The 16,268-nt window shown below is 34.9% G+C and overlaps 1 protein-coding gene across 1 annotated transcript; it reads right to left on the bottom strand.

Annotated features, from left to right (window-relative positions):
- Nucleotides 1-638: 638 nt before the first annotated feature.
- On the bottom strand, nt 639-12,367 carry LOC132560734 (high affinity copper uptake protein 1-like). The gene is made up of 5 exons (XM_060225413.1): nt 12,338-12,367; nt 8,806-9,051; nt 7,994-8,066; nt 5,209-5,308; nt 639-2,527 (listed from the first exon to the last, which is right to left on the bottom strand). The coding sequence occupies exons 2-5, from the start codon at nt 9,034-9,036 to the stop codon at nt 2,185-2,187; spliced, it is 747 nt and encodes a 248-aa protein (XP_060081396.1). The 5' UTR covers nt 9,037-9,051; nt 12,338-12,367; the 3' UTR covers nt 639-2,184.
- Nucleotides 12,368-16,268: the final 3,901 nt, after the last annotated feature.

Here is a 16,268-nt window from a genome sequence, read left to right on the forward strand (position 1 = left end):
CATATGATGAGAGTTACACCTTGGAAAAAGTGATACACAGTCAATCAAGTAGGGCATAACATAGGAATTAAGTCTTCATTGTACAGACATGTTTTTTCTTTCATTAATTGTTCAAAACTTTGACTGAAATGACTAGAAATTCTTAAACTTATCAACATCATGGATACCAATATGAAACCTCATTCCATACAATAATCAAAAGGATATTTCTCAAATTTCATAAAGCTAATTCACATTTTCAACATTACAAAACTACCAAACAATATTTATCCTTATTTACAATTTGGGTAAGAAGCACATGTATGAACACAAAGACACCAAATTTCAACATTACTTCTACACATGCAAACCCTTTCTATTTTTGAAGGAGACCTCTGACATTTCATCCTAATCTTAGCAATGGTTTTGAACAGCTTTAAATATGTAATTTACTAGTAGTCATTTGTACTTTTTTCTGGCATTTGAGTTTTAAAACATGCACAATCTTCCTATTGGATGTTTTAAACATTTGGCAGATATGTACTTCATATTATTATGGTCACCTGCATCAATGTTTAGTACAACAAATTTACAACCAACAGCTAGCAAGAAATTCAGCAATTCAGGTCAAAGTTGTTTATAAGACAACTTCCTCTCAATAGACTCTTGTGTAACCTTGTATTGAAAAAGATTTTGTGTTAAGACTATCCCAGTTCTAAACATGGTTTTATATTTACACTGTAGTAAGTTATATTCTACACTGCACCAGCAATCAATATTATTTTTTTTATGTTAATGTGCTCCTACTTTTTTCTTCACACATGATTGTCTTTACACATGACTGAACACTTTGTGTGATCTGGCTTTCACACGAATTTGTAATAAAGCATGTTGTAGATATAGATAATCACAAAAAAGATTAACAGGGTATATTCATTGCTTGACCTGTTCCTGCAATAGACATTATTCAATATATATTCTTTTCAAGTATAAAAATGATTTTTGTTATCAAGCCTGTTCATGCTATTAACCTTAACTTGTATTAAGCATATTTTACTATAATCATGATTCTACAAACATAATTTCATATTTAACATTACCCTGATAATGTTCCACTCTCCTATAAATTGTGTTATTACATCATACTATCAGGAGTAACCTATTCACAACATGAACATATGTACCTTTAAATAAAACATCAAACAAATTTTTAAACATTATAAGTTATCAACACAGAAACAACCTATTTCAGTAGCTCCTACGAAACTACAACCAATAGTCTAAAAATATTATTATAACAAACATAGAGACAAATTTCACTTGACACAAAAAGAAATTATGTAAGAAAGGTTAACTGTGTAGATATCAGGCCAACTGAAATGTCGGCCCACCTACATACACTGATCTTTAACAGAATAATAAATGCTGTTTTATGGTCCTGTATTAAGCCCACTCCATGCAGAGATTAGGGGATTGGTCTCCTAGACTTACTGAAGGATAAGACAAAGACTTACTGAAGGATACTTATAATATTTTTACAAAGATTGTACCTTTATAAACATTTGAATAAAAATAAAAAAGAAAAATAAATAAAATTTGATGGACAAAGAAATCTCTCATCACAAACAGACAAATGTGAAACAACGCACCAACAATGTGTTTTCACAAAGCTGAACATGTGTAGGCTCACAGATATTATAATGAACACAATAAGATACCAAGTCAAGATTTTTTCAGAACTTATCACAAACATACAACCATAAACCAGAGTTTAACTGAGTATTCTCATACCTGTCATAGACAGGTGACACATACTATGTACCAGGTAGTCACAAATGTTTTTGGAAGGTTTTTGGTGGGAAAGGATGTGTGTATCTTTGTTAGGACGGTCTCAGTAATTGAATGGACAAACAAATAAGGTCATTCTTTATAAATATCTATTAAATGCAACAGGGTTACAACAAAATGCAACTAAGACGGGCTTGTCCAGGGTATGGTCTACCTACAACAGGTAGGTGCACATTGGCTATCTCCACCATTCAGTAATACATGTCACTTTGAGTATCAAGAAAAGTAATTATATAATCCCCAAAATTAAGATATTTACTACAACATGATTCACTTACAACTTCTCCCTTTAAACACTGCAAAAACAAATATCTCTGTATATTTAAACAAAAATATTCTCTCTTAGCCATACAAAATTTAGATTTTTGTTTCCCTTGTATTGTTGGTGTCAAGATCAGGGTTAGTCTCCATGCCCTCTCTCAAAGGTTCCAGTTCAGACTCACGGAACTCGCTACGCCCAAGTTCCTGTTTGACCGTTGAGGTGTGGCACTCATTTTGACAAGGAGCCTCAATGTCTAGGCCACCCATTTGGTGGATCTTCCAGCCACAGATGAAGAACCCTCCTCCCAGGGCCACCAACATGGTGACCACTACCCAAACATTGTATGTCATTACCACCAGCATTAGTATATAACTACACACCATCTGGACGACGTACAGCAGCGTTTGTAGCAGGTGCTCACGACTCCGTATGGAGTACCTATAACAGTCAAACAATATGGTCTTCATCAGACATGATACAATTACATATCAAACCTGTTTTACAGGACCTTAATACCTAAATAACCTGAAATGAAGTAATGGACATGAATGTGATCCTGTGCAGAAAAAAAATGTAGGTCAAGATTTTTTCAAAGCAAAATTACAATATCTTGTTATCAGGGAATATACCCATGTAATAGTTTTGTGTATTACATGTGCAATAAGTAAAATATTAGGATATCAAGCTTACAAAATGAAATTATGTCACACACACAGACTGTACTGTGATATAACTATGGAGACAACTGATTTTTTTATCAAATCTAACTGACTTAAAGGTTGATGAGGAAATGTCTGTTTTCTCCAATATTCGCTATGTGATTAAAAGGATCTTAACTTTGTTCCATTTGATATGTGATTTTATGAAACTTGTCACAAATGTTTATATATCTGTCAAAAATTTTGACAATTAATCATATGGAAGAACACTGTCCATCTGTCATAAACTTATATTTGTCCATAAATGTCCTAACATAGTTTTCAGCCAATCTTTTTCAAACTACTGTTGTGTTTTCCTGTACAACAGTTTGATTAAACTGTCTTTGGAAGAGTCAATGACTGATTTTTCATACTGTTAAACTTATAAGATCTTTTCTGTCAGTTTTCTTGTCAAACTTTGCAGACTTTATAACTATGATATGATTATGAAATTGTGTTTGCTTACATAACAGTTCGATTGAACAATTTTTGAAAGAGTTATTTCCCTTCATTTTCTTCACATTTCAAGTTTGTATGATAATTTCCTTCCTCAGTCTTTAACCAATTAATTAAAAAATAGGTAAGCTTTATAATCATTACATGGAATTGTGGTATGCTTTAGTTTATCATTAAAATGTATAGCACTGTTTTCCACATTAACATTTTAGCTTGTTACTCTTTTATCATTTCCATATTGTAATCTTTCTGATATGATAAATCATAAATACTTCTTAGGCATTGGGCTGGTGTACATTGTTCCATTTTGCAGTATTTTTATTCATTTAATCTTGCTATAGACACACTATAATCTGAAGAATATGAAATTACAGTTTACAGAGACAGGGGATAAAGTAAACACATTAAGAATGACATGGTCTAGGATGGAACAATATGTTTTCTTCAATATTAGCAAATCATAACAGCTTTTGATCATAGATATATGAACATATGACAGTGTAATAAAATACACTAAGAACACTTGTGAGGATAAACTTCCTGTATATCATGTTAAGTAAAAATGGTCCATGCTCATATTTATACACAGTGTTAATAATATTGGATAGATGTTTGTGCATGTCTTTGTGTATCAATGCAATGTTTTTTATAACAACATAAGTGAGGTTAGTGTGATTACCCTTACAAAATATATTGATGTAAAATAGACTGATTGCTGATCATTGCAGGAAAAGAGATAGAAATCTTAAGTTGTAAGAGAGAAAGAGTGAGCGAATTTGTAGGTGTAGGAGAGACAGAGATTTGTAGTAATTGTTGTAAGAGAGTAATTGTGTATGTGCAAGCAAGAAAGAGAGTTTGTGAGAGAGACTTTGTAGATGTGAATTTGCAGGTGTAGGAGATAGCATTATGAAGCAGCTGTATGATGTAAGTGACCTGATTTGTTGGTAGGTGTCTGCTAGAAGGTGAGTGGTGTCGCTAGTCTCAGGCTCAGCCGATCTGTAATGGCAAAGTGCTGCTGATAAGTATATGTGACCTAATTTCACTAAGAGAAACTCCGGTTGACTTGAGACAAGAACTTCCTAGAGACTGAATAGAGATGTAATGGAATTTCCCAACACTAGAGACTGTGTGAAATACACTATTATACAGGTAATGTTCATATTAAAGGGAATGCCCTTTAACAAGGCAAATGTGTTTAATAGGTTATAGAGTACAACTTAAACAGAGAAAAATACTATCTTCTCACTGTAAAATTTACATGTTAATCAAGGTAAAGTGTACAGATTTATCCAGAAAAAAACCACAAGTTTAACAGTGTGAAGTATTGCCCATGAAAAGTGTACAGACTTAACAAGGCATAGTATACTGTTTCAACGGAGTGAAGTGTACTGTTTTAACAGAGTAAAGAGTACAGTTTTATCAAGGTAAAGTGAACAGTTTTTTTTAAAAGTAATCTATTCTATGATATATTTATCAATCATGGTAAAGTGAACATGATAAATCATACTCTCTAACAGGGTAAAGTCAAGTCTTCTAATGGGATGGACTTTAACATGTAATCATGGCAAAGTGCATCATACATGTCACACTTTAAAAAATTTATAATGGTGAAGAAACCTTTTTAAATGAAAATGTGTATTGTAGGTTAGTGCACTTTGAAAAAAAAATCAAGTATATAGAAGTGTAATAGTATGATAATGGTATCTGTATTATTTTGCAAGGAACATGTATTTGTCATAATGTGAAAGGAATGCATGAATTAAGTGCAATCAAGAAATATGTCATGAAATTAAAGATGTATATAGCGCTGGGTATATATATATGTACGAGTCAGTTCTTGTCAGGATTCCACTACAATATAGACATCACATCAATCACCATGGCAACTGCTTACCCGATAGGAACAAGGATAACACACTAAATCAAGGTTTTACTAACTACCCAGTAGAAACTAAGATAACATACTCAGCGATGGTTATATCCCTGTGGATGTACTGACGTAGGTACTTGACAGCTTCGTACACAAATCCAATCACAAAGGTCATCAGGATCAGGCAAAAAATCCCTGCAACAAAGACAATCTTGAGAGACACAAAATATTTCTTACATCATAGATAAAGAGCCACTTCAAAAGGAAATTTCTAATTCCCTGACTGAAGATGATCTACTTGGTGTAAATTTCTAGTTCCCTGACTGAAGACGATCTATTTGGTGTAAATTTCTAGTTCCCTGGGTGAAGATGATCTATTTGGTGTAAATTTCTAGTTCCCTGGGTGAAGATGATCTATTTGGTGTAAATTTCTAGTTCCCTGACTGAAGATGATCTATTTGGTGTAAATTTCTAGTTCCCTGACTGAAGATGATCTATTTGGTGTAAATTTCTAGTTCCCTGGGTGAAGATGATCTACTTGGTGTAAATTTCTAGTTCCCTGACTGAAGATGATCTACTTGGTGTAAATTTCTAGTTCCCTAGGTGAAGATGATCCTGACTGAAGATGATCTACTTGTTGTAAATTTCTAGTTCCCTGGGTGAAGATGATCTATTTGGTGTAAATTTATAGTTCCCTTGGTGAAGACGATTTATTTGGTGTAAATTTCTAGTTCCCTAGGTGAAGATGATCTATTTGGTGTAAATTTCTAGTTCCCTGGGTGAAGATGATCTATTTGGTGTAAATTTCTAGTTCCCTGACTGAAGATGATCTACTTGTTGTAAATTTCTAGTCCCCTGACTGAAGATGATCTACTTGTTGTAAATTTCTAGTTCCCTGACTGAAGATGATCTATTTGGTGTAAATTTCTAGTTCCCTGACTGAAGATGATCTATTTGGTGTAAATTTCTAGTTCCCTGGGTGAAGACGATTTATTTGGTGTAAATTTCTAGTTCCCTAGGTGAAGATGATCTATTTGGTGTAAATTTCTAGTTCCCTGGGTGAAGATGATCTATTTGGTGTAAATTTCTAGTTCCCTAGGTGAAGATGATCTATTTGGTGTAAATTTCTAGTTCCCTTGGTGAAGACGATTTATTTGGTGTAAATTTCTAGTTCCCTAGGTGAAGATGATCTATTTGGTGTAAATTTCTAGTTCCCTGGGTGAAGATGATCTATTTGGTGTAAATTTCTAGTTCCCTGGGTGAAGATGATCTATTTGGTGTAAATTTCTAGTTCCCTGGGTGAAGATGATCTATTTGGTGTAAATTTCTAGTTCCCTAGGTGAAGATGATCTATTTGGTGTAAATTTCTAGTTCCCTTGGTGAAGACGATTTATTTGGTGTAAATTTCTAGTTCCCTAGGTGAAGATGATCTATTTGGTGTAAATTTCTAGTTCCCTGACTGAAGATGATCTACTTGTTGTAAATTTCTAGTTCCCTGACTGAAGATGATCTACTTGTTGTAAATTTCTAGTTCCCTGACTGAAGATGATCTACTTGGTGTAAATTTCTAGTTCCCTGACTGAAGATGATCTACTTGTTGTAAATTTCTAGTTCCCTGACTGAAGATGATCTATTTGGTGTAAATTTCTAGTTCCCTGACTGAAGATGATCTATTTGGTGTAAATTTCTAGTTCCCTGGGTGAAGATGATCTATTTGGTGTAAATTTCTAGTTCCCTGGGTGAAGATGATCTACTTGGTGTAAATTTCTAGTTCCCTGGGTGAAGATGATCTATTTGGTGTAAATTTCTAGTTCCCTGGGTGAAGACGATCTATTTGGTGTAAATTTCTAGTTCCCTGGGTGAAGATGATCTATTTGGTGTAAATTTCTAGTTCCCTGGGTGAAGATGATCTATTTGGTGTAAATTTCTAGTTCCCTGGGTGAAGATGATCTATTTGGTGTAAATTTCTAGTTCCCTAGGTGAAGACGATTTATTTGGTGTAAATTTCTAGTTCCCTAGGTGAAGATGATCTATTTGGTGTAAATTTCTAGTTCCCTGGGTGAAGATGATCTATTTGGTGTAAATTTCTAGTTCCCTAGGTGAAGACGATTTATTTGGTGTAAATTTCTAGTTCCCTAGGTGAAGATGATCTATTTGGTGTAAATTTCTAGTTCCCTGACTGAAGATGATCTACTTGTTGTAAATTTCTAGTTCCCTGACTGAAGATGATCTACTTGGTGTAAATTTCTAGTTCCCTGGGTGAAGATGATCTATTTGGTGTAAATTTCTAGTTCCCTGGGTGAAGATGATCTATTTTGTGTAAATTTCTAGTCCCCTTGGTGGAAAAAATATCTTAACACAAGTGTGCATAGTGGAATAAAAAATATCCAAACATTAAGTCAACTTTGGATTGAAAAATTAACATGTATTGTAGATGGGAGCCTGATGGTATGTTGATTATGATATGCCCCAATGATGGTGATTCTTTATTACACAAACAAGAGTCCACCTAAAATTTCTGTGTAAAACTAGTAAGAAGATCCAGATAAATAGCAGCAATAACTATTGTTAATGGTTATACCTCATTCATTACAGACAAAATGTAACAAATTGGTAACATAAAGTCAGCACGTCTAAATGGATTCATTGATGCCACCAAAATTTATATATTTGTTTTAGTTCTTGTGAAAAAATTAAGACCATCTGTAACAATAGTCCTTGTATTTTCCTATCAATGAATTTGTGTCAACAGCTTTACTGTCTAAACACTCAAGCTATATCACATTTGCTCATAACTTTCCAGAATTACACTGTATAACTGCAAAATAACAAATATATTACTTACATTACCATTCGAGAGCAAAGTTTGAAACCAATTACCTGTTTTTGCATCCAACGTAAAAGATTCAAAAAGCACAGTTCCTCTCCATTGGAAATTGAAATACATTGGGTGCTGTAAAACAAGACACCATCACAATATTACAGATATACCCAGTAAATATAGAACATCATAGGAAGTACATTGGGGAGGGGTTCTCACTGTCACCTCTGTGCTTAAATGTTCAACATCCTGTCAATTAAAGGCAAAATTTTTAACAGAAATATTTTTTCATAACAAAGATTGACTAGTTTGTGAATGGAAATGTAGACTCAACTTTTGACTTCTACCTGGTAATTCTGACCTTCAATTAAGTGATTTCAGAGCAGATTTTGATCATGTGGCTGAATCATACATGAAGCTTCATTAAAAATATTCATAAGTAATCCAAATAATATAACTACTGATATTTTTTAAACATCTGACAAGGCGACCTTGATTTTTTGGTTGTATATTTCATTTGATTATAGTTAGCCTTTCCTTTAAACATTGTGTTCGTTAAAAGAGAAATAATCTTACCACACATTTGACTTGGGTAACTTGACCTTCATATTAATACAGCTGACATTTGTTACAAATAATCATTTGTTTTTTGTTACCGACCATTAGCCAATACATTATTTTGTGTGACTTACAGACCAATGGATTGTCAATATTTCAGATGGATTTCAACATAACTTCAAAGAAAGAAAAATTATCTTTATAGGTACTGGTGTTAAATTCTGACCCTGAAATCTAAAATGACATCCTAAGGTGGGGAATTGGTACTTAAATATCAATGTTAAACTGCAGTTGGCTATGTCAATATACTTACATGCTCTATTGCATGGTGTTCAGCATTCTCATGGCCCGAGTGGGCAAAGTGGTCATGATAATGTGTTTGATGTAAAATACTATGTTCCTGTTGGTCAGCAGGTGTGGTGGTCATCATGTTATGATCATGGTGATGGTGTTGATGGTGACTGTGATCCATGATTATAATTACAGTGATGGTCAGTACACACAGTATCAACAGTACACGTGGTCCATAGTAACGTAATCTCATTTACTGCCTCTCATTCTAAAACATAAATAAAATAGTAACTCGTATCACTAGAACACTTAAGTGATAATACACAAGTGGGTTCATACACATTTAATGGCTATGACCATGTTTTGAACGAAGTATAGCTGAATCAGCTTTTTTTTTGGGTTAGTACTTTCTTAACACCTAAAAACATACTTAAGGAAAAACACTTATTCAACCTGCATTTGCTGTAATCTTATCAATATTTTGACACACTATTTTTCATCTTAGTGTATATAAGATTTAAGAAAAGCTGAAAATAAATTCATCATTATCTCACACAGTGTATATTAAAGTGCTAATATGGTTCCCAATAATCATTCATCTAAAGAAGGTCAAAGTGTAGTCATCAAATTGTCACACATAAATTTCTTACTGGTTGTGATATACTTTGTTTTTATGGCATAAAAACTGCCATTATATTAATACATAAAAGAATGTTTCACACCAGTTATCAATAATACAATTACAATACACCATAACACAATTAAGAGTATACAATACTATCTCTCATCCTCAATTACAAACCTGTAGTGATGCATTACTTATTAATTCCATTATGGAGTAATGATTTTTAAATCCAAATGATGAAACCAGAATCACCAACAAATTTAGACAACCTATCTATATTGAAGCTGTATCGTGTATATACACAGATACTGTACACAGTAGATTTACATGTGATTCAATATGGTGTCCTCCAATTATCTTTCTCTATGAAGGCTGCTTTACTTAAGTATGGTCACAGCCGTCAGAATATGTGCCACATATCATGAGCTTGACCTGAATAATCATGTAATGTCAATGATCTCTGGGACATGTACACACCAGGCTTGGAAATTTGTACATCATAACCTTGTGACTTGATAAATCATAGGAAAGTCTTCAAGCTTTCAATTACAGCTTACAAACTCATTGTGTATCTAATAGTTCCCACTAACACACCTTGCTTACTAGTTCACACTTACACACACCAAGCCTGCTAGTTCGCACTAACACACCAAGTTTACTAGTTCACACTAACACAAACTTTGCCTATTAGTTCACACTAACATAAATCAACAGATAATAGGTAGTACACATTAACACACCCTAGTCTACTAGTCCACACCCAACACACCCCCAAGCCTACTGTTCATACCAAGACATCTCAAGCCTGCTAGTTCATACCAACACAACCCTAGCCTACTAGTTTATATCAACACACCCTGAGTCCACTGGTTCATACCAAACACCCCTCACCTACTAGTTCATACTGAACACCCTTTGCCTACTAGTTCATATCAACACACTCCAAGCCTGCTAGTTCATACCAACACATCCTTAGCCTACTAGTTCACATCCTCAGTATTCCAGGGGACAAGCTTAACATTGTTCTCTGCATACGTGGAATGTTTCATGGCTAAATTGAAGGTTCCCTGTGCCACATCTACTGGATAAGACAAGAAGACTAGTTTAATACTTTGATGTACAAATCTTGAGGTTGTATAACAGTAAAATGTCCTGAGTATCTACTAGTTCTCTGTACCACACCCAGAACATGTTATCTAACAAACCCCTAGCTTACTAGTTCATACCAACACACCTGAACCCAATGAGTTCATACCAACACACCTGAAGCCTACTAGTTCATACCAACACACCTGAAGCCTACTAGTTCATACCAACACACCTGAAACCTACTAGCTCATACCAACACACCTGAAGCCTACTAGTTTATACCAACACACCTGAAACCTACTAGCTCATACCAACACACCTGAAGCCTACTAGTTCAAAACAACAAACCAAGTCTAGCAGATCACACCAACACATCCCAAGCCTACTAGTTCATACCAACACACCTGAAGCCTACTAGTTCATACCAGCACACCTGAAGCCTACTAGTTCATACCAGCACACCTGAAGCCTACTAGTTCATACCAACACACCTGAAACCTACTAGTTCAAAACAACAAACGCAAGTCTAGCAGATCACACCAACACATTCCAAGCTTAGTAACTGATACCCACACACCAATACCTCCAATTTCACACAAGCCATTGGTTCACACAAACACATGAACAGCCTGTAGGCTTACACAAAACAGATACTACTAATTCTTACAAACACCCCTCAAGCCTTCAAATTACACCCACATATAATTAAGGCATCCCCAAACGTTTAAGTGCTGGCTTACACTGTCAAACCACAAGCCTACTATTTGCACCATATAGTTCACATCAACACACCCTAAGTCTTAAGTTTTCAGCTTACATCTCCACACCCCGAGCTTACTATTATATAACTAAATGTAAGTGCTAAGCTGGTTATATACACAAACCCACAACAAGCATACAAGGTCACAACACAATCTATATTTGATTTATTTTTGTCTTGGTAACAGTCGATAGTTGGGGTGGCTGCCAATACAGCTTACATGGGTTTCAAGGACAAGACTACAGGGATTCTGTATTGGCAGGCACTACAAATATGCTAGAAAGTCAAGCTGTTCAAAAAATTAGTGGAAATGCTTAGTTAACAGTAGTTGTTTTGGCACATGATGCGGTTTGTAGAAAAACGTTTCATCTTTCTAGCAGTGTATGACTTTAAACTTTGAATTTAATAAATATTGCCTGAATGCCACTCTTGTATAGGTCTATACAGTTTGGCATTTTTATTTTGGGATGTATTCTGACTAAAGACGACAACTAAGACAAGAACAAAATTGTAAATAATCGGAACTCTTCGGATAACCTGACTGAATCATCTTTTTTTTTATAATTTTCAGGACCCAAACCATGATGTTTAAGTGAGACAGCTGTTGGTCAAAACTAAGAAACTTATGGTATTGAGACCTGAGAAAAAAACTAGTACTGTGCAATACTGTTAAGACCTGCAGATTACTGTTACGGCAACACTGGCATCTGTCTGTCTGTCATGACCCATCAGCTGATGATCAGTTTGATTAGCTGTCTATTCTAAAACATGAATCCTACTTTTTATAGGTTAACTAGTCACATTGAGGATTAATGTGAAAAAGTGTGGCTAGAATTTAATTATTAACAGTAGGCTATAAAGCCAAACTCTAGTAGACACATACATTCCAACGAATCTTCTTAAATTGTGGCGACAAATGTTCATCATTTTTGCTTAAGTAAACCTAGCTGACTGGACGCCCATGTCAAGACATTGTATTACAAAAATAACGACGGGTTGTTGACACTGACTGAAACACCTTGTTTGTGTTACATATATCCACATCAAGTGGATTAACAAGTATTGAGTTATCTTACTCACCTGTAGCAATCTCAGCTTTATCAATGACACGTACACACCGAGATTTTGGAGTGTGAATAGTGTTCCGAATGGCTGCTAACCGGAAGAACTCGTGGCCTTTCTATATATTCCTGTAGTCCACGGTGTAGGATAACAGCCGAGTTGACGTCAACGTTCGTCTTCAATTAACTTCCATAAACAAGCCAACAGCCACTTTCTAATTTCCATTGTGTAAAACTTCTGTTATTTGAACAATTATTCCGCGCGAGATCACAAAGACACAGGCACTTATATAATTTTGTAAACCACGGACTTGGATATACCTAAGTCTTTGGTTTACGAAATCGACGAAGTTGTATGACTTACCTCTACAGGCCGTTACTTGTCATTTACAGTCAGCTTGAGGATACTGACAATCCTCTTCGCCGTCTGAAGTCATAAAATACGTGATATACAACAATGTTTTATCTATCTCATAGACTGTTAAAAAAAACAAGAAAATACCAACAAGTCAACATAAGGATCAATCCCAAGTTCAAATTTGATAAACAGGACAAAATACGAACAAGAGAAGTATTTATATGGAGACTCCTGAAAAATACCAGATGACCCGGAAGAGTAATCGGCGCCTACTGTTTCGTCGACGACAGGTATACCTTGGTCAATCTGAGAAGGATTCTCAAATGAGTAAAAGGTATAAACCTATGAAAACAATAGTCAAACTAACGAGCATCACACACATTCAACTCAACTAACGAGCATCAAACACGTTCAACTCAACTAACGAGTATCAAACACATTCAACTCAACTAACGAGCATCAAACACATTCAACTCAACTAACGAGTATCAAACACATTCAACTCAACTAACGAGCATCAAACACATTCAACTCAACTAACGAGTATCAAACACATTCAACTCAACTAACGAGTATCAAACACATTCAACTCAACTAACGAGCATCAAACACATTCAACTCAACTAACGAGTATCAAACACATTCAACTCAACTAACGAGCATCAAACACGTTCAACTCAACTAACGAGTATCAAACACATTCAACTCAACTAACGAGTATCAAACACGTTCAACTCAACTAACGAGTATCAAACACATTCAACTCAACTAACGAGCATCAAACACATTCAACTCAACTAACGAGTATCAAACACATTCAACTCAACTAACGAGCATCAAACACGTTCAACTCAACTAACGAGTATCAAACACATTCAACTCAACTAACGAGCATCACACACATTCAACTCAACTAACGAGTATCAAACACAATCAACTCAACTAACGAGCATCAAACACGTTCAACTCAACTAACGAGTATCAAACACGTTCAACTCAATATCACACAAAGAAATAGAATATTTCTCAATGGGATCACTTTGATAATTTCAGTGAAATTAAAAGTTTAGGTTCAAAGAAACAGTGACGTATTCCCTGTTATAAACCAGGTGTTTGTTTTTCGAAGACGAATCTATTTGAAACTACATTTGAGTGTTCCATTTTCATGCTGTGTTCAAAGTTAAGTTGAGCTCCTTCATAGAGGGGACGGACGAGGTTACTACCGGTTCCGGTCCCTAACTGCGGTTCCCACTATTCACTTCCGGTCATGACTACGGCCATCAAGTTTATTTACTTACAATTACAACCCTAGAAAGAACATTTATATGATGTAACTGGTTGTTGTAAAGCGTCACGTGATGTGAAAAGTCCACTAATCATCGTTGTCAATGTTCTACATAATACATTTCGTTACACAGTACAGTATAACGAACATTGCAACAAGCATAAATTGTATACAAAAGTTCTCACTTGCCAGCATTTCTTTGGTTGGGGCACTTCGACTTACTATTTGATTGAAATGCTGACATTTGTGGCCATCACAAATGCATGCTCTTGTCCACTTTCCATTCTTCCCTATTTCTCTGGATCAATTGTAAACATGACTGGCTCAGCATTTTATCAAATGCACTTGCATTGCATGCTTAATGCGTTTCCACACCTACTTACGTCACGCCTCTTCTGGTTTTCGGTCTCTCCAACTATTCGTTCTGTTGCTGGGCGTCGGCGCAAGCGGGTGTACGTATTTACTGTTGTCAAATAGAAAGTGGGTAGGTTGACAATGGTGCAGTAGTGATGTTGTGTATTTTTCGTATGCGCATGTGCGACTGTTTTCTTTGACTCTGTAGGGTTTCACGTCGGTGCATTAAAACGAAAATAATTATGAGTTTCATTTCCTCGCCACACCGACATGTAAATTAATAAAGAAGTTGTATCTTGAAAATTATATACATGAACATGAGTAATGTGAATGCCAACTGTGAAATTCAATTTGAAGATTTATCATTTATCTATGAGGGATACATATAATGATGGTTGTCAGAAAAATATCTGGGGGAAACGAGGTTTATATTTCACAATATATAGCAATAACGGACATCAAGAGATAAAGACAGTAATGATATAAGAATTTATCCATTGCTTTTGCCCCATCAAAGAGCTTAAGTGACAGAGCTTCAATTTGGAAATATTTTAAATATCCAACCTATAGGCATGTATGACATTGGTGGGCTTTCAGATCCAGAGCGTTACAGACCTCATAGGACTCTTGTTTTTGTACACATTCTGTAAAGCCTGATGCTTTCTGCTACATGTGACATAATGAATGAAATGATAGAATGACTGGTCTTTTTTCTTCTTGTTTTGTATTCTAATGAGACTAAGACTGGTTCCTGAAATAATGTTGAGTCAAGACTTGTATGCATTGTAATTGTTATCAGTAAACTGTCAAGGATTCAAGGCTTCCAGAATGATGGATTCTGACCAGTTGCATTTCTGAGTAATCATTTATTAGAGGGGAACTATATGGTCTTTGGCCTTTTACATAAAGTGTAAATGGAGGTACGTGTGTGGCACAAAGTATGGGTATTACTGAATTTGACTTCCAAAAAAGATGCAGAACATTTTAAAGTAAAAAAACACACAGTATAGAATTATTATATGCCCCTCTCCATAATATTTCGGAATAAAATACCGCCTACATACTATTCTAATGACTTTCATAAATGTATCTCCTAATATTTTTTATGGACAAAAAAAGTATTCCCGGATACTTTAGGATGGGGGATACAAATATGATATGACACCGGGTGTTCATGCTATGTATTATTTTGATATTGTGATATCTCATCTGTGATGTATGATAGGATGTCCCCGATATTATGTGTTATTTTGATATTGTGATATCTCATCTGGGTCGTATGATCGGGCGTCAATGATATTATGTGTTATTTTGGTATTGTTATATATCATCTGGGACAAATGATCGGGCGTCCATGATATTATATGTTATTTGTGTTATTTTGATATTGTGATATCTCATCTGGGACGTATGATCGGGCGTCAATGATATTATCTGTTATTTTGGTATTGTGATATATCATCTGTGACGCATGATTGGGCATCCATGATACTTTTGTGTTGTTTTGATATTGTTAGATATCATGTGGGACGTATGATAGTGTGTTCCTGATATCATTGTGTTGTTTTGATTTGATAAGTTAAATATATCAATATCAGTTCAATTTTGAACCTCACCTGATTTAACTTTTTAGAAATGATCGGACCTCTTTATGAAAATTTAGAACCCCAAATCAAAATTTTCCTTAAGGACATGAAGATGGAATAAAGTTCTATATAATTAGTATTACACAAATGTACCATTGGATCGTGTATCTTTCATTATTAATACTGTACATCTTCTGTTTTTGCGACCTCTAGTTACACACGTTTACGTGTTGCACGAGGTTGCTTGAGTGAAGGAATAAAACCTTGAGCCAACACTCATGATTCGCCTATTTGAAGTATACATTATATTATATATACACTAGTACAAACAAATTATTATTAACATGAGATCGACGGATTGTAGCAG

The sequence above is a fragment of the Ylistrum balloti genome, unplaced genomic scaffold, assembly GCF_031769215.1.
Source record: "Ylistrum balloti isolate Yb309-2 unplaced genomic scaffold, AGI_CSIRO_Ybal_v1 Utg369668, whole genome shotgun sequence".
NCBI classification, from domain to species: Eukaryota; Metazoa; Mollusca; class Bivalvia; order Pectinida; family Pectinidae; genus Ylistrum; species Ylistrum balloti.